Genomic DNA, 20,337 nt, shown 5'->3' on the forward strand with positions numbered 1-20,337 from the left:
CACTAGAACAGAACGGAACGTGGGAGATCACTGAATTACCAATTGGAAAACGTCCTGTAGGTTGCAAATGGATATTCATTGTGAAATACAATGAAGATGGAAGTGTTAACCGATTCAAAGCTTGGCTGGTGGCAAAGGGATTCACTTAATCATATGGAATTGACTAAGAAGAGACATTTGCCCTTGTAGCCAAGTTAAATACAATGCGGATCCTCTTATCTTTGACAGCAAATTTAGACTGGCCTCTTCAACAACTAGATGTCAAGAATGCCTTCCTCAATGGAGACCTAGCTGAAAAAGTCTACATGGAAATTCCTCTTGGATTCGAGAAAAAAGCTACACGCAACAAAGTCTGCAAACTCAGAAGATCTTTATATGGGCTTAAGCAATCCTCAAGAGTCTGGTTCAAGAGATTCACAAAGGTAGTCAGGAGGTATGGCTATTCTTAATGTCAATCAAATCTTACACTATTTTTTAAATACTGTCCTGAAGCAAAATTTCTATCCTCATTGTATATGTGGACGATATCATTCTAACGGGAGATTATGAGGAGGAAGTGAGTAGTCTAAAAAATCTTCTAGCTAAAGAATTCGAAATCAAGGACCTTGGGAATCTTAAATACTTCCTAGGCAAGGAAGTGGCACGGTCAAGGAAGGGAATCTTTGTCTCCCAAAGGAAATATGTTCTAGATCTTTTGAGAGAGACTGGGATGCTCGAATGCAAGCCAGTAGATACTCCTATGGATTCAACAACCAAACTAGGAGCTAAGGAAGACAGTGCACTAGTGGATAATGGCAGATATCAAAGACTAGTTGGAACACTTATATATTTGTCTCACCCGACTTGATGTTGGCTTCTTTGTCAGTATGGTGATTCAATTCATGAACAATCCCAATGAAGAACATATGGAGGCAGTTTATAGAATCCTACTATCTGAAGCTAACTCCAGGTAAAGGATTATTTTTTGAGAAGAATCAAAGAAGAGATGTTGAAGTATTCAGTGATGCAGATTAGGCAGGATCAATACATGATCGAAGGTCAACTTCTAGGTACTGCAAATATGTGCGGGGAAATCTAGTTACATGGCAAAGCAAGAAGCAATCAGTTGTGTCAAGAAGCAGTGTAGAATCTGAATTCAGGGCAATGGCACATGGCATCTGTGAAGGAATATGACTAAGAAGGCTTGTAAAGGAATTAAAGATTTCAAGTGAAGAACCCATGAAGATGTTCTGTGACAATCAGTCAGCCATCAACATTGCAAAGAACCCAGTGCATCATGATAGAAAAAAACACGTGGAGATTGATCGACATTCCATAAAAGAAAAAATAGAGGAAGGAATAATCAAGATGTTTTATGTGCCTACATGTCTCCAAATAGCCGATATCCTTACCAAGGATCTACCAAGAAAGAATTTTGATGATTTGAGTTCCAAGCTGGGCCTAATCAATATTTACAGCCCAACTTGAGGGGGAGTGTAGATTTATTAGATATCTATCAACCTTTATTAGAGGCTGATCTTAAGGAGATTTACAGCTAACAAATCAGTTGATTTGTTCACTATTTTTGGTTCCACGATCCTAGGGGATTTGGGTAGCATGTTACCTGATTTTGTAGATAGTCTTTCCTATTTTACTGCTTTCCATTTTAACAAGACTTAAGGTAGATAATTTTCCCATCTCTCATGAGATTCAGGAAGTTGAGAAAGGTGCTGTGCATTCTTTTTGAGGTCAGAAATGAAGCACACATATTGAATCATTCTTTTTGCAGTTTTTATTCATAAAATGAATTAAAAACAATAATTCTTTAGTTAATTATATTCTGTTCAAGAGTGATGAACAACATTGAATTGAGTGTTGTTGCATATCATCCAAGCATGGTAATATTTATTAAACCTTTTTTTTTTTTTGTTTATTAACACCTGAAACCAAGGCTCTGTGATAGGAAGGTGGGCTGGGAATGACACATCCTTGGTTCAAAACCCTGCTAACAAAAAATAAAAATAAAAAACACTTTGTTGTGTGTCTATGTAGTTGTATGACAGGATTATGAGTAAACTGCTTTCAACATCAAATGTATAAAGATTTGGTTTAGATTAGATAAACACATGCATGTTAAATTGTCTTCTAAATTTTGTTTTGCTGTATACACTTCTTGTCAACCGCTGGATTCAATTACTGGTGTTTTATCAGAAAAATATTATAAATTATTACTCATAAATTCTAATATGTAAGGGCAAGTTTGTTGATGCAGGACCTGAGAATGTTAAAATGATTATGGCTGAAACTTTGTCTGAAATTGAGTTGACTGATCACAATAAATTGTCCCTATTTAAAGATGGGGCATTGGGGCCGCTTCTAGAATTGCTCTCACATGGTGATATTGAGATTAAGACAGTAGCTGTTAAAGCTCTTCAGAATCTCTCAAGTATACCACAAAATGCCCTGCAGATGATTAGAGAAGGTGCCTCAGGTCCATTGTTCGAAGTTCTTTACCGTCACAGCTTGTCTCTGCCAACCTTGCGTGAACAAGTGGCTGCAACAATTATGCACCTTGCTACATCAACCACTGTCCAGGAGGCTGATCAGTTGCAGGTTTCATTGTTGGAATCTGAGGAAGATATCTTCAAATTCTTTTCTCTTATTTCCTTGACAGGACCTGATGTGCAACGGAGCATTCTCCAGTCTTTCCATGCAATGTGCCAGTCTCCTTTTGGTTTAGATATTAGGACTAAGTTAAGACAGGTAACATCCTTACTGGCAGTTTCATGCAATTATAAAATTTGAGCTTTATTTCTCTCTGCATTTTTTTAGTATAATTAACTACATTTCTAAATGTGCAAATGCTTGCAAAAAAAGTGTTGGTAACTAATCAATTTCTGACTCCAGATAATTATTTTCTCTCTGTTTGTTTTGGTTGTCTGATGGCTTATGAACTGGTATGGCCAATTTTGGTCCTACAAAATTGTTTTCTCTTTGTCTGAATCGCATGCCCCAATTGATTGATTCCTGAGAAAAACTGCTTTGAATTGCCTATTTCAGTTCATTGCCTTGCGCAATTCAATAGGGTAGTATAGGAAACTTTTGGAATATTTTCTTTGGAGCTGTTTAGAATTTCTTGTGTGAGAGAACCTTTCGGATGAGTTTATTTTTTGAATTATGGGTGTAGTTGGGGCTTTGGGAGATTGTCATGCAATTTGATCTCTTTTTTATTTTTTTCATTCACAACGGATTCTACACCTTGTGGCACCTGCAAATGTATGCTTTACAGCCTAACCCCATAATTTACGTATGCTTTCTCTTTTTTACCATCTTTATTTCTCCACTTTGTTATATTCTCACACTTTGACCACTTAGTCCATATTATTATTATGCAACAAATTGGTAATAGAGCAAAGGATTCTAATCCTTGTTGGTGTAAGAATTTTTTATCGTGTCATAAGTTTTGATTTATGGAAAGTATAGTGAAAGCACTCTTGACTTAACAAGGCTCAGTGAAAGATTTGGTTGGTATTGATGTTATGTTGGTAATAGCATTATGTGTAAATACTAGAGTTAGTAAGGGTATTATGGTCATTGGCATGTACTACTTGACATATATTATAAATAGAGGGAGAGGCCTATCATTTATGTTAGGTATTTCATTTTACCCAAAGTCTCAACATGGTATTAGAGCAACATCCAATCTACACAACCACCAAACCAAACTCATCTGTTGCTGGAAAACACCCTCCCATTGCTGCCCTTCTTAGGACCACCACAACCCTTCAATATTTCACAAAACCAACCACACAGCCAAAAACAGAACCCTCCAAACTATAAGCCTGTAAAATTCCATTGCCGGAAACAGCCCCACACACCGGCTGACTGCTGGCAGTCCCAACCCCACACACCAGTGCGTGAGACAGTTTCTGGCCTCATTTTTTCTGACTTTTTCCTCCAGCGTATTCTGATTCCTTCCATAGACTGTAATATCAAGCTGTTGGGCATGTGTTTTGTTCAAAGATCCAATTTCAACAATGCAATGATGACAATTTGTTAGTTGTTGTAAAGCGGTAAAGGTCATTGGTGAGTCTCTTGGAGCAGTGGCAGTGTTCATACATTGATTTTGTGAGGCTGCAGCAATGTCATGTCCAGTTGTTGGTGATTGGTTCGTGGTTGATTCAGTGATTAACCTTATTTGTCGCTTTCTTGTATTATTAAGGTTATTGATTGGTGCTTTGTGTAGGTCAATTTTTTCACTGCTGTGGCAGTGCTATGTCTGGTTGTTGGTGACTCATTAGTGATTAATTGAGTGGTTAACCTTATTTGTGGTTGTTTCATCTGGTCCTGAAGTTCATCTTGTTTGTTGTTGATTTCATTTGTGAGTATTTGGATGGAGTTTGCGAATCCCATGAGCATTTCGTTTGCTGTGTATTTCTGATTTGATGCTGTATCGAGGTTGTGTGTGTGCTGGGATGGCAACCCCAAATCCCTAAAATGTGTTTCCCTCATAGGCACTTATTCAGGTAATCAACATCCTATAACCATCCCAAAGGAAGAGTACTCAAGTTTCTTATAGTATTAGGCATCCCAACAAGCATGTCATCACGTTACATCTTTTGTTCAAAATGGTAATCCTACAATTTGTATGCCATCTGGTATCTTTCCCATTAGTCCTTGGGCTATCAACTTTGCCGCAACTGACCATATGACGTGTAACCAACTTCTTTTCTACCGTCCAAACTATCTTAAAAATCTACCTCTATCTACTCTTGTTGATGGGTCCACTACTATAGTTAAGGGGTAGGATCAGTAAATCAAAAGGATAAGTTGGATCCTCATGCTATCAAATGTATTTATCTGGGATATTCTTACACCCAAAAAGGATATGGATGTTATAGCCCTACTTTTCATCAATTCTTTGTCTCTGCTGATATCACCTTTTTTTGAGTCTACACCATGTTACTCTAACCCCATGAGTTTTGTTGACCTTGGCGAGTCCCTTCCTCTGCCTTGCTTTCTAGATCCTAACCTATTATCGATGCCTGATCCTCCTACATCTTCATCCAATTTGAGTCCTTCTTGTAGCTTGGACCATCTCAATTTGCAAATATATGCATGACGACTCAAGGGAGGAGAGCCTTCTCCAACTTCTATTTCTGCGACTCTAGTTTCTTCGTTAGATGATCCTATTTCTCATGATTTTAATCCTCTTACAGCTGTTTTTAAAGGTAAACGCAACATCCAATCTCTAATTATGATTTCTTGTTGCCCTCATATTACTATTTTGTTAGTATTTTCTGCCTTTCATTGCTCTTCCAAAATCTATTTCTAAACCTCTATCCCATTTTGGGTGGAGGATTGTAATGGTTGAAGAGATATGTGCGCTACATGTGAATCTAATGATACTTGAGATGTGGTACCATTCTTTCTTTTGATAATTCTGTTGTTGGTTATCGTTGGGTGTACAATGTGAAAGTCATTCTTGATGGTTTTGTGGCTCATTTGAAGGCCCACCTTGTCGCTGAGAAATATACTCAGGCGTACGATTTGGTTTATTTAGACATGTTCTCTCTAGTTGCTAAACTTGCCTTAGTCCATCTATTTCATCTCCTTAGCCACTACTTGTCATTGGCCTCTACACTACTTAGGTGTAAGGAAGCTTTCCTACATGGTGATCTTCAGGAGGAGGTTTATATGGTGCAACCATCTGGGTTTGTTGTTTAGGGGGAGTCGGGCTCTGTTTGTTGGCTCAAGAAATCATTATATGGTTTAAAACAGTCTCCCAAAGCATGGTTTGGTCGATTTATTGTTGTTGTACTTGAGTTTGGCCTCCGACAGCGTGCTTATCATCGTACTCCATTCAACAAGATTTTTCTTGTGTATATGGATGATGTTGTGATTATTGGTGATGATGATCGAGACATCTAAGATCTAAAGCTTTTCTTACAAACTAAATTTTAGATTGTTGGCCCACAACGTGACAACTTAAGCTTTTAGGCAAAGTGGTAATATAATAGTTGGAAAGGAGAAAAATGCCTAGTAGGCTTGCACCATGATCTACCATACAAAACCAACAACAAAACAAAGCCTGAAGTCCCATTAGGTAGGGTCATAGACATGAATCCTTCTCTGCAATTTTAAGGGTTCATCATAGAGATCTGGAAATTACACTGGATGTTAGCTAACCTAACACATGCCTCCTTCTTTACCCGGGCTTGGGACCGACTATGTGTGAAAAGATTTAGGACATTGAGTGCATCACTAGTGGAGTTTGTTGTGAAATAATGCCTTTCAAATGCACAATGAAATAACAATATTGTATAAAGGATCAAACTTACACTTGCAACAATTTAAATGGTGAATACAAAACACTTTCACAACCATAGCAATATAAAGAAAGCAATATTAAGAGCAACGATACCAGGAATTACGTGGTTCGGCAAAGCCTACATCCACGGGAGCAATCGGTAAGGGTTTCACTATGAAGATCACAAAATACATAATAATGGATTACAATGATCTTCTCCCTCTCTCTTATCTCACAATATGCTCAGAATGACATATTTAACAACCTCATGGAGGTTTAACTCCAAATACCCAACCATTCCAACATTCTAATTCAAAACTTGAAATTTTTCTTGCAACCGTTGACCTGGTCGAGCTCCTAGTCGAGACTCTTAGGAATTTATGTCTGAGATTTTTATTTGCTCTCACTTGTCGACGAAAGAGACATTTGTCGACGAGTGCCTGCTGCACAACAAACCCATATGCTTTTCTTTTTTTGTTTATGAACCCCACCAAGTATAAGAGCCACACAAACACAACTATCTCCACCTTGGTGATTATACGCCCCTTAGGAGAACATGAAAAACATATCTAATTTCTGCACCTTGAACTTAGAACGTTCGATTAGGACCGTCTCCTTTCTAGCACTTGGAGACAAACACCAAGTCCAAGCAATGCTGTTTGAACTTGTCAATGGCAGTTTTTTAGCTTCTACCATCAACCCGATAGAGTTGTATATGCAACACCCGAAGACTTCACCTTAGGCTTCCAATAAGACCATCCTACAACAGTAAACACAAAAATTGCTGCAAGTCTTATATCACCAAAGCCCCCTGCATAGGCTTCAACAAAACTAACAACTGACGGTTCACTCTATTGCCTACTGAAAGACATCATTGCACAATCATGGAGGACCTTTGACATATCTCAGACATGACAGCCCGTCTTTGGGTACCAACCAGCAGACATTCCATATTGATTCTCCACAGAACCCCCTTTAGACGGTAAACGAAGTCTCCCTGCAGTTCCGTCCATAAAGCCACCCTGAGATAACACCAATCTCCATGCAGCTCTGTCAATTCGAATCAGCAAACCAAGACTCATCTTGACCGTACCCAACACATTCATGTCAAAAACTTTCAATAGAGTTCCCAACTGATCAGCCTCAGTCAAAGCCTTTCCTGCCAATAACATGTCATTCACAAACAACAGATACATCACTCCACTGCATCCTATCACCCTCTTCTACACTGGAAGCCTCACCAACTCACACACCTGGTACATATGCAATATCTCCATTTTTTCCACCATAGCACTTATCCACCTATTTTTTCCTTTGCCATGCATTGCAATTTGAAAAGTAGTAGGAACCATGCTGCTGGTAGTAATGAGTGCATAAAATTCCAAAATGCTAAATTTATACCTGAGTGGTGGTTTGATAGTGCACATCGGCCCACCGTGATTTTGCTGGTCTCTCGAGCCGAAACTCCCTGCTATATGAACTATCTCATCACTGCCCTGAGTCTGTTGCTCTACCTGCATCACATGCCTATTCATACTGTGATATTGTTGACTCAAGATAGAACTCCCCCCTTTTCTGCCGTGAGTCCCTAACTCCACCTAAATAACACGATTGCTGTTGTCGCAGTTTTTTGGCATTTGTTTCTCTTCCTTTACCTCAGTATGCTACCCTATGGATCTATCACCAAAAGTCATATCCTCGATCACCCCTTTGTTTGCCACAGGATCACCTAGCTTGTACTCACCTTTCTTATGCCTAAAAAAGTGTATTGTTTGAACATCATACCAAGCCTAGATCCTCCATCACTAGAATAGTGCACCAGTGGACATCCACTCACAACCGAGTAGTCTACCGCAAAACTTGCCCACAATTCACCTGCAACTTTCCCATCTAGCAATACCTTTGGCGATCGGTCACACGAGAAACGCGCCATACTCACTAACTTCACCAAGAAGTACCCTACAAGCCCTACATATGATCTGCCCTGCTCACAAAATCCCTTGAACAAAACCAGCATACTCAATCCCAATGTTTGACTTGAGAATCTCTCTCCCGGTTTGGTACTCTACCGCAACCACTGCATGAAGTACACCAAGATCTTTCGTGATAAACCCACAAAATACATGTCTATCCCCTGATACTATCATCATTGGTTCCCAAACATCTGAATACATGTAGTCATCCATATGCTTTAACCGCATATGCCATAGAACATCTGACTCAGATTCTACAGCTGTAGCTCCACTTACAGCCGTACACCTTGCAGTGTATAGATATTTCTCGCTACCTTTTCTCCTTTCATCACTATCGAGTTGCCTTCACACACTTTCATTTCTCCACTTTCAGACTTGTAACTATATCCATTGCAGTTTAAAGTACCCAATGAAATAACATTCTTCCTTAGACCCGGTTCATGCTTTACATCACATATGGTTCTTATAACACCATCACACATTTTGATCTTGACATTTCTAATAACAAATATTTTGCATGAAATATCATTTTCATCAAAATACAACCAGCATATACTGACCTGTAGATGTTCAACCATTTTTTAGGATAAAAGTATCCGGTATCCAACATCCAAGAATCACCCGTGTGGCGCTCCGAACCCGATGAAACACATAGCATATCTTTATCACCACATTCTGAATCTTCCTCCCCTACACTTGCAGATTTTAACGAACTCTTAGACATATATCGGCAATCCAGTTTTCGCCAAACTAATGCCGAAGAATCCCCATCCATGAAGTGATGCAACACGTCATTAGCCAAACAAAGTAGAATGATTGCTCCCAATTCATTCCTAGTCGTTGCATCCATGCTAACTGATTGAATTTTGTATAAAACTTTCACCATACCTTGTTGCACCAAGAGATCCTTCACCCTTCTCTGCCACAAACCGAGAGTTCCGGTTCCATCAAATTTGACAACATCAAATTTCACAGAAGAAGATGCAGAGGCAATTACAACTTCTGTCTTATACCAATTGTTGTGAAATAATGCCCTCTCAAATGCACAACGGAATAACTATATTGTATAAAGGATCAAACATACGCTTGCAACAATTTAAATGGTGAATATAGAACACTTCCACAACCATAGCAATATAAAGAAAGCAATAATAAGAGCAATGGCACCAAGAATTACGTGGTTTAGCAAAGCCTACATCCACAAGAGCAATCGGTAAGGGTTTCACTATGAAGATCACAAAATACACAATAATGGATTACAATGATCTTCTCCCTCTCTCTTATCTCACAATATGCCCAGAGTGACATATTTAACAACCCCATGGAGGTTTCCCTCCAAATACCCAACCATTCCAACGTTCCAATTCAAAACTTGAAATTTTTTTCGCAACCGTCGACCTGGTTGAGCCTAGTCGAGCTCCTGGTCGAGACTCTCAGGAATTCGTGTCTGAGATTTTTATTTGTTCTCACTTGTCGACAAAAGAGACACTCGTCAACGAGTGCTTGCTACACAGCACACCCATATGCTTTTCTTCTTTTGTATATGAACCCTGTATATGAACCCCACCAAGTATAAGAGTTATACAAACACAATAGAGTTCACCATGACTTATTATGAAAGGGAATAATTACATTAATGTAACTTTATTTCTCAACGAAGTTATGTGAGAAGTTTGCCACGAGGATTCAGTTACTAGGTTGTGGTTAAAGTTGGAGTCTCTTCATATGATGAAGTCTCTGATGACTCATAAGCAGACTCCATCTCAAGTAGTGATTGTTTATCTTAGGCATGGTTGAAGGTATTCACATTCATATCTATCTTGATGAATTTAATTCCATATTTTTGGCTTTGAGAATTTGAATATAAAAATAGAATATGAATATAGGCCCTTCTATTGTTTTGTTTGCTGCCTCCTTCTTGTAAATATTTTTTAGATACTTTTATTTATAAGAGAGATTTTATCTCCATGGAGGATGTTAAACCATCTCTATTTTTAAAGGAACTAATAGATAGGCATTTGACAGGGACATTCAATGACAACCAAGCTGACGACTGAGTAGCTAGAGGTAGGACAATGGAGAGGGTTTCAACTGTAAGCAGCAGTAAATCCAAGTCTAGACAAAAAAATGTAACTTGTAATTGTTTCAAGAAGAAAAGGCACATTAACCACACAGTTACAAGTTAAAGAACATGCAACAAAGCAATGGAAAGAAGAAAGAAAAACAACCTGTAAAGCCCAGTGTAGCATGGGGAAATTATTTTGAAATATAGATTCTTGGTTGGGATTGTTCCTATAAAAAAATGTCCCAATAAGGATTATTCTCTAATTACGAGTCAATAATCAATTCAAGGTGGAGTAATCTTGATGGTCAGGAAGGCTTCACTGGAGTGGAAAATGAATAGTTTGGACCTAATGCATGATGATGTGAGAGGACTCTGAGAGACATCAGACATATTCCTAAAAAGAATCCTATCCCTTTAGGCACTCTTGATTCAAATGGGTGCAAGTTTACAACTGAGATTGAGCTCTAAGGGTTTTTGAAGCTGCTCGTTGTGATGAAGACTAGCAAGCATGGGAACCTGGTGCAGGACCAATTGGCATAAGAGAAGGATGCAAGAAAATAGAGAAACAATATGGAAATAAATAGGGAATTCAAAGAGAAAAGAAAAATGAAGACAACACTGAATAGGGTTCAATGCTCAATATTCCCAGTGGTACCTATGGTTACACATGCAGCCTTTATAGTTTATGTAGGCTTCCTCCTAATACTAAAGAAGTAAACAATCTTTAGGAATTAATATCAATTCCTGATTAATGGGACATAATATCGAATCCCTAAAAATTAAAACAACACAGAAACATAAAATCTTTACATCATAAAGATCCTAGATAATCTACAAAATTATTAGCTTATTAAACCCTACTATAAAAATGCTGAAAAAATAGTAAAAATTCCAAAAAAAACAAAATACAAGATTGCCTAGAAATCCTAAAAATGCCAAACATTTCATGGTTACAAGTGCTACTGCAGTTTTTACATCTATTTTTGATAGGGACACCACCAGATTATGGCATATGGGGCTGGGACAGGTGGGCGATACTAATTAGCTGTTTTGAGTAGAAGAGGTCTACTTTGTGGTTTTCTGCTTTGCATGGAGGGAACAAATCTCTTCAATAGAAAGGAAGGAACCATGTGCAGGATGCTTTGTATATGGTAAGTTGGTGACCAAAGACTACAATCAAGTTAAAGGTATTGACTTCGATGATGTGTTCTCTCCTGTGGCGAAGCACACTTCAATTTGTGTCTTGCTCACATTAGTTGGTATGCAGAATTTGGAGTTGGAGCAACTAAGATGTTAAACAACTTTCCTTACATGGTGAGCATGAGGAGATTATTTAGATGCAGGAACCTAAGGGTTTTGCGGAAGATAGTGAGGAAGATCATGATTTTTTTTCATTAAAAGAGATCACACCATATGGGTGAAAAAACAATCTTTTTGACAGTGGTACTAGTGGTTTGCCTTCGTCACAACTATTTTAGGTGTTTGCATGACAGTTTATAGTTGTATGTGCTTCAAAAAACTTCTAGATGGTTTTTTCAACTAGTTTTGTTGTGCGGATGATGTGTTGATTGCCTCTAGGGATATATATTAAGATTGAGAGGTTAAAAGTCTACATAGTGGTGAGTTTGAGATGAAAGATTTGTGTGCAAAAAATAAGATTCTTGGTATGGAGATCTATGGAGACCCGACAATAGGAAAAATGGAAAATTGTATTGACATGAGAGTACATTGAAAAGGTCTTCAAGAATGCTTTGGCATGAAAAATGCTAAGCCCTTGTGATATTTTGCTTGCAAAACACTGGACTTTGAGCCAATCAGCATCCTTAATAAGTTGAAGAGTATACGTCACATGTGTCAGCATTACATATGCCATGGTTTGCTCTTAGCCCAATAGTTCAATCAATGTAGTGAGCAGATATATGGCTAGTCCAAGGAAGGTGCATTGGCAAGCTGCCAAGCTGTGAAATGGATTCATGTGTATTTATAGGGCACTACTGAGGTTAACCTACAATTTGGTAGGATCACCAATATTGGTTGGTTTTGTTTACTCAGATTAGGCAAGAGACCTTGATTAGGGGAGGTCCATTATAGTCTATGTATTTACACTTTGTAGTTTTGCTGTTAGTTGGAAGGCATCTGTGTAGCCTGCGCTCGCATTTGTCTAACTAGGGCAAAGGCAGTTAGGAAGCCACTAGGTCGAGAGTATTTAAAGAGATAAATTTGGATAGTAGAGTTATTATTGTTCATTGTGATAGCCAACATTGACTTAAGGACGAAATGCTTCATTAGAAGATTAAGGATATTAATGTTCGGTATCATTTTGTTTTTGATCGCATTTTAAAACTCAGACAGCCCGGCCAGTCTGATCTGGTGGGACCAGAACAAGTCATAGTACTGGTTGGGATTATACTCTAAACCTGGAAATTCATCAAATGGAGTGAACCCAACCCAAACTAGGCAACTTGGTTGCAACTTGGCTGAACCTCATGGACTGCTTAGTTGACCCAACCTGTTTTGGAATGTGCAACTAGGGGGGCTGAACTTGGGACACTATAGAAGGACAAATGGCTTATCAGAACAATCTGCCATTCTTTTTATGATGTGGGTACAGCTCCAAGTCTGCCCTCGTATATATTAATAATAATAAAGTCTTAAGGACAAAATACCCCCATTAACACGACCTTACTAAAATAACATATTCTCTTCTAGCACTCCCCTCAAGTTGGAGGTGTATAAATATCACCTTACCCCAGCTTGTAACAACCATTAGACAAGGAAGGCTTAAATAAGGGCTTCGCAAAAACATTGCCTAACTGATTCATAGATTTCACAAAGGAAGTCCTCACGACCTTCTCCAACACAACTTCTCTCACAAAATGATAGTAAACTTCTATGTGCTTTGTTGTTTTATGAACCATTGGATTAGCAATATAAATGGCAACTTGATTATCACATAACATATCTATTGGCTTTGTTACCAAGAATACCATCTTTAGCATGAAAGACTTAAGGCACATAAGCCCACTCAATATATGAGCCATAGCTCGATATACAACGGTTTCTTTCATGCTACGCCAGGTGAAAAAATTATCTCCCACAAATGTACAATAGTAATAGACCTTCGATCATTAACATATCCAACCCAACTTGCATAAAAGTATCCAACAATCTCAAAATTCCTATTACAAATATATATCAAACCTCTGCTAGGAGAGCCTATGAGATATTGCAAAATCCTACAAACAACATCCTAATATTGTTATTTGGGATTTTCCATAAACTGACTTACCACCCCTACTTATGCATTAGACCATGATACTAATAGACCTATACAACTGCTGAGTAAGAACAAACATTATGATTCTGATTCGGATTTACAGGTTTCTTTGGCAACTTTAAAGGACTAGCTAGGACAAGGTGTGCGTCATTCTCGGTGGGTTCTTACCCGCCCCTCAAAATTTAATCTATGATTGACACAATGCTAGTGTGGAATGTAAGATGTTTGGGAAGATCGAGGAGGAGGTTGAAAGATTTAGTTAGACGTCACCGAGTTGCTATTGTAGCTATTACTGAGCCGTTCTTGGAGGATACCAAGATGTCCCAGCTAGCTAACTAGCTACTGCTTCTTAACTGCTACAGTAATGGCAATGTGGGAGGTAAGCTGTGGGTATTTTGGAGAGAAGACTTAAATTTTGAGAAGGTTTGCATGAATAATAGAATGATTTCTGGCCGGTTACTTTTAGATAACAACAAATTTTTTATTTCTTTCATTTATGCGAAGTGTACTTAGAATGAACGCAGGGAGTTGGGGCAAGCTTCGGAGGATTTACAACTTATGGATCACCCTTGGATTGTGGTGGGGGATTTTAATGTGATTAGAGAGGATGGGGAGAGGATTAGAGGTAATCCTCGACCAATTGGAACCATGGATGAGTTAATTATTGCTTGGATAATAGTGGACTCATGGAAATGTCTTTTAGTGGGAGGAGGTTCTCTTGGTGTAATGGACATGAAGGTCACTCTCGTAGCTGGGCAAGGCTTGATAGAGCGGTTATGAATATGAGTTTCTCTAATACTTTCCCTAATGCTCATTTGGAGTATCTAATGAGGAAGTCATCAGATCATAGTCCTATGGTTATCAATTTTGACAAATTGGAGATGAGGTATGGCCCGTCACCTTTTTCATTTTCAAAATATGTGGTGTTCTCATGATTCTTTTATTGACTGTGTGACGAAGGCATGGGTTGAGCCGGTATATTCCCAGGGTCTTTTGAAGCTTGAGGCCAAAAAAAAAACAAAGATAGCTCTTAAAGTGTGGAATATGCAGGTTTTTGGGCGTGTAGATCAGAATATTAAGGAGCTTGAGGAACGCTTGGAGGCCTTAGAAGATCAAATGCTATGTGATTCTGACCCGAGCATTGAAATGGATTTTCTTCTCACCAAGCTAGATCTGGAAATATGGGAACAAAGGGAGGAGACTAGATTGGCGCAACAAGCAAAAAAAAACTTGGCTTAAAGAAGGGGACTAAAATTCAAAATTTTTTCATGTGGTGGTAAAGCAAAGAAGGAAGAATTATGTGATTTCTAACATGAATCTTGCGGATGGGAGTGTGTTAAACTCACCAAAGAGCATTCATCTAGCGGCAGCTTCTTACTTTCAGGATTTTTTAACAGAAACAAGAACTCATGAAGTGGCCGACTTATCAACCATTCTAGAGAAGGTTATTATTGAAGAGGAAAATAAGCTTCTTTGTCAAGATCCTTCAGAGGAAGAGGTAAAAACTTCTCTTTTTTCCATTCCTAAAAACAGTAGCCGAGGTCCTAATGGTTTTCCTTCAGCTTTTTATATTTCATGTTGGGATGTGGTTAAAGAATACTTATTAGAGGTTGCCAAGGATTTCTTTAATGGCACTAATCTACCAAGGTTTTATTCTTCTTTGTATATAGTGCTTATTCCGAAGGTGCAGGATCCAAAAAGTTTTGATAAGTTCCGCCCCATTAGCCTTTGTTCTGTTGCATACAAGATTTTTTCTAAGATTATTCTATAGTGCATGACTAGTTTACTTACCCGAATAATATTGCCAGCACAAGGGGCGTTCATTCTAGGCCGAAGTATATTTGAAAATATTACTCTTGCTTAGGAGATGGTGCACTTCTTGAACAAAAATACTGTAAGTGGTAATATTATGGTGAAAATTGATATGGCAAAGGCTTATGACTGGGTCGACTGGGATTTTTTGCTTTGGTTGTTAGAGGGATTTGGTTTCTTTTCAAATTTTTGTAAGTTGGTGGCTAAATGTATTTGGGCTCCTTGGTTTTCCATTATGATGAATGGCTTTTACAAAGGTTTCTTCAAACCTACCAGAGGTTTAAGGCAGGGAGACCCGTTATCGCCTTATCTTTTTTTTGTCATGGAGGAGGTTTTATCTCGATTGCTGCAGAAAAATTTTGAGGAGGGGTGTATTGGCTGTTTTTCTCACCCTTTGGGGGCTCCTTTAATTTCGCATTTACTCTATGCAGATGACATTTTGATTTTTCTTATTGGGGAGAAACGATCCATGCGACATCTTATTAAAGTTTTGGGTATCCATGAGCAGTGGTTTGGCCAAATGATTAGCAAAGAAAAATCAGCTTTCTTCTTTTCAAAGAAAATTCCAATGTGGCGGAGGCGGAGTTTGATAAGATTAATGGAATTTCTGGAGGGTGTTTTCCCGGTCACTTACTTAGGTGTCCCGCTTGTTTCTGGGCGTTTAATGATTAGATCCTTGGAGCCTTTGGTTCAAAAAATAAAATGTAAGGTTGCAGGGTGGAAGCTAAAGTTGCTCTCGCAAGGTGGTCGTCTAATTCTTTTAAAGCATGTTCTCACTTGTATGGCGACTCATTTGTTGGCGGTATTAGACATTCTGGAGGCAGTCCACAAGAAGATGATTTCTATCCTATCAACGTTCTTTTGGGGTGAGATAAATGGAAAGCTGAAAATGAAGTAGTGCTTGTGGTCTAAACTGTGCGAGCCCACTAATGAGGGTGGATTAGGTGTTCGTGATTTTGGTGAAGTTCAAAAAATCTCTACATATGAAATTTGCATGGAGGCTCATGACTTTAGATAATCTTTGGACAAAATTCTTCCGTGCTAAATATGTGAAACAAGGAAATATCTCTATGGTGGTTTATAAAGACTCGAGTTCTCGGTTTTGGAAATCAGTTATGCGGGTTTTACCTCAAGTGACGGAGAACGTGCAGCTGAAGGTAAAGAATGACAAGGGTTCGTTTTGATTTGATAATTGGTTGGCTAGTGGCCCGCTTTGTTTGCAATTTAACAATATTCAAAACCCTTTGCTTAATATTAAAGATGTGTGGGTGGATGGTGCCTGGGATAGGCAGCAATTAGTGGAGTTGGTTGGTAATGTCAAAGCCGAAGAAGTCATTCAGAATATTGCTTGTGGGAGACCAAGTGAGGATATTCTAATTTGGAAACTCAATGATAAAGGAAGCTTCACGTTGTCAAGTGCATAAGATTTAATTAGAGTCAAAGGGCCTTATGTTAGGGATATGGATTGGTTGTGGCACAATCTCTTGCCAAAGAAGGCCAGCATATGTGCTTGGAAAGCTCGTTTTGACAGCTTGCCATTGGATGAGAAAGTTCAATCCTTGGGAATTGCTTTTGCTTCTCGGTGTAACTGTTGCGAGTTGGGGTAAATAGAAACCTTGAATCATGTGCTTTGTTCGAGCGAGATTGCTGTGAAGGTTTGTGATTTTGCCGCTATAGCCTTGGGGGTTCCTTGTACGACTGCAGTTCTTGGATTTGTTGTGTACAACAATAGTTTACTTATGCTAAGAAATCGACTTAGAGGGGTGTAATCATTGGTATCTTTCCGAGTTTAATAACTTGGAGACTTTGGGGTGTGTCGTAGAGTCCGAATGGAAGGTGCTAAGGAATCGGCTGAAGGAGTTTGGTTGGCAATCAAGGTATGACTTAGGAGGATTTCAGAGAATATGAGAGCTAGAGGATCCCTTTCCACTCAGGATAGCAAAGTACTAAGTGCTCTTGAGATTCCAATTATCACTCCGAAGGCACGGACTCCTTGTGTTGTTAGGTGGGGGAACCCTTGGGTTCGGTCCGTAAAGTTGAATGTAGATGGTAGTTGCCGTGGGAATCTAGGGACATATGGAGAGGGTGGTGTGATTTGAGATTGCAGCGGGGCTTTCCTGGGTGCTTATTCTTCCTTCTTTGGCTATGGCACTAATAATAAAGCCAAACTTAGGGCCCTGATGGAGGGAGTGCGGATGTGCAAAGAGATGGGTTATATGAATGTGGAGATTGAATGTGACTCTAATGTAGTGGTCGATTGGGTTTGTTCTCGGAGATGCATGGTATGGTATTTGTGGGATTTTTGGGAAGAGCCTCTTGAGGCTCTTTCCATGATTAATTTCACCATTGCTCACCAATTCAGAGAAGGAAATAAGGTTGTGTACTTCTTGGCACGTTAGGGAGAGGAAGGCACCACTATGAGATATTTGGAGTTTGCTTCTTTATCTCATCTAGTTAGAGGCATGATACGACTTGATAAAATTGGTCTTCCTAATTTAAGAGTCTAATGTGTCGTTTTGTCTTCGTTTCGTTTTCGTTACGTTTCGTTTTTATCTATTTGTAGCTTGCTTTACTAGAACCACGGTTTTCCTCCGTCATAAGTGAGGGGTTTGCTAATAAAGAAAGGAGGTGCCACCCTCTTTTATGAAAAGAAAAAAGTAGATCAACTTGCCAGCCAACTACCTATGTCAATGTTTGTCTTCAAAGTTTGATCCAACATCCCTAGACAACTTAACATTGGTATCCATAGGTGTATAAATTGGTTTAGCTCCTAACAAAACCAATCTCACTTAGCAAGGCCAACACGGTCTCCATTAGGATTGTGACCGCCAACACCTAAAGCAATTTGGTCAAAATGTCTGACCCAACCACCATGGGTAATAGGTTTCAAGTTGCAACTAACTGTGATGAGCCTGTCTTCGCTTAATAACCTTCTTGCTGAAGGAAGGCCAGCCGCTGTCAATGCACGGCGTGTTGTGCGGGCATATTTTGCAGAGCTCCCTCCGTCGTCGTACTTCCTCTTTGTTTGCCTATAGTAACTGGTTAAGTGGGACGTCATCTCTGAATGGATACAGCCAATAGCACGTTCAAGATCATAGAGATAACAAAAGCAATGGACAAGCATGATAATCTGTGTCCAAATTAGTCCATCCAAAAAGATATATATATATATATATATATATATATATATATGTGTGTGTGTGTCTGTGGGGCCCACGTGGCCTGACTCTGGGCCACGTTTCTCTATAATATTATTGTGAAGCGCGGTGTGGTGTAGTCCAAAAAAAAAAAAATCAAATTAAAGAATACCGCCTAAAGGGCTTTTTTAATTGTAGCCCTCCATGTGTCTAGATAGTATCTTTTAATTGAACAGTTGTAATTTTGTTCCAACCTTCCCTTGTTCGCTATATAATTATGACTCTTGGCTGCAACCCTCTAATATATTTTTATAAGGGAGGGTTGGAGTAAGTACGGACGGAGGATTGGAGCCACTACACCATTTACCAAAATGGCCCAACTACCAGGTACGGCCGATTTTCGCATTCAAGGTAAGAATTTCTTCGTTACATATTCTAAGTGTCCAACTCCCAAAGAATTTATCCTTGAATATTTCAAATCCAATTTTCCCAAATCATCATACATCCAAATAGCTTGTGAACGTCATGACGATGGATCACATCTCCTCCATTGCTTCATACAATTCAGCAACAAACTCCATTTATGGAACTCCCGAAAATGGGATATCGTCTTTGACTCGGCATCATATCATCCAAATATCCAAATGGCAAGGACGCCACAAGCTGTCCTTGACTATATCAACAAGTAGGGTGATATACTTAAAGAAGGAAAGTATGTCACGGCTATACCATTAGGCTTCTTATTCAGTATCAGCCACATGATAACGTCTGTCATGCAATTCGGATATTGCCTATTCGGATCAGCAAAGTAGAACTTCCTCACTACATGAGCATGTCCATGTAGCAATGGTCACCATTACGATTGTGACTGCTAGCACCTGAAGCAATTTGGTCGAGATATCCGACCCAACCACCATGGGTAATAGGTTTCAAGTTGCAACTAATTATGATGAGCTTGTCGCTTAATAGCTTTCTTGCTAAAGGAAGACCAGTTGCCGTCAATGCATGGCGTCTTGTGTGGGCACATTTTGCAGAGCTCCCTCTATCATTGTGCTTCCTCTTCGTTTGCTTGTAGTAACTGGTTAAGCAAGATGTCATCTCTAAATACTTGGATACAACCAATAGCACGTTCAAGATTATAGAGATAACAATAGCAATGGACATGCATGATAATCTGTGTCTAGATTAGCCCATCCAAAGAGATATATATACGTGTATATGGGGCCCATGTGGGCCTGACTCCAGGCTGCACTTTGCTGTAATATTATTGTGAAGCCCGGTGTGGTGTAGTCCAAAAAAAATTCAAATTAAAGCACACCACCTAAAGGGCTTTTTTAATCGTAGCCCTCCACGTGTCTAGATAGTCTCTTTTAATTGAAGATTGTAATTTGGCTCCAATTCTCCCTCGTTCGCTATATAATTTTGAGTCTTGACTCCAACCCTCTAATATATTTTTGTAAGCGAGGGTTGGAGTCAGTACGGACAAAGGGTTGGAGCCATATATTTTCATTGAGATAGATTCAACCCTTTCCTACGCAATACAATCTCAATACCAATAAAGTAACGCAAAATACCCAAGTCCTTGATTTGAAAATTTTCTTGAAGTCATTACTTAATATCTGCAATCCCACTGGTCACTTCTAGTGATGATGATATCATCATCATAAACTACTAGAATTACCTCACCTATCTCCTTTTACGAACAAAAACTGAATGATCAGAGTAGGCATATAAAGCCAAATACAGAGACTATGAATCTAAATCTATGAAACTAGGCTCGAGGA

At 39.0% G+C, this 20,337-nt stretch overlaps 1 protein-coding gene across 2 annotated transcripts in view; it reads left to right on the forward strand.

Moving 5' to 3' along the window:
* LOC131145640 (U-box domain-containing protein 44-like) overlaps positions 1-20,337 on the forward strand; it is a 48,529-nt gene that overhangs the window by 19,886 nt on the left and 8,306 nt on the right. For both annotated transcript variants that reach the window (XM_058094830.1, XM_058094829.1), the window contains exon 4: positions 2,252-2,742. In XM_058094830.1, coding sequence (XP_057950813.1) covers positions 2,252-2,742 — 491 coding nt within the window. The remainder of the gene's footprint in view (positions 1-2,251; positions 2,743-20,337) is intronic.

Source organism: Malania oleifera, chromosome 13 (genome assembly GCF_029873635.1).
Source record: "Malania oleifera isolate guangnan ecotype guangnan chromosome 13, ASM2987363v1, whole genome shotgun sequence".
NCBI lineage: Eukaryota > Viridiplantae > Streptophyta > Magnoliopsida > Santalales > Ximeniaceae > Malania > Malania oleifera.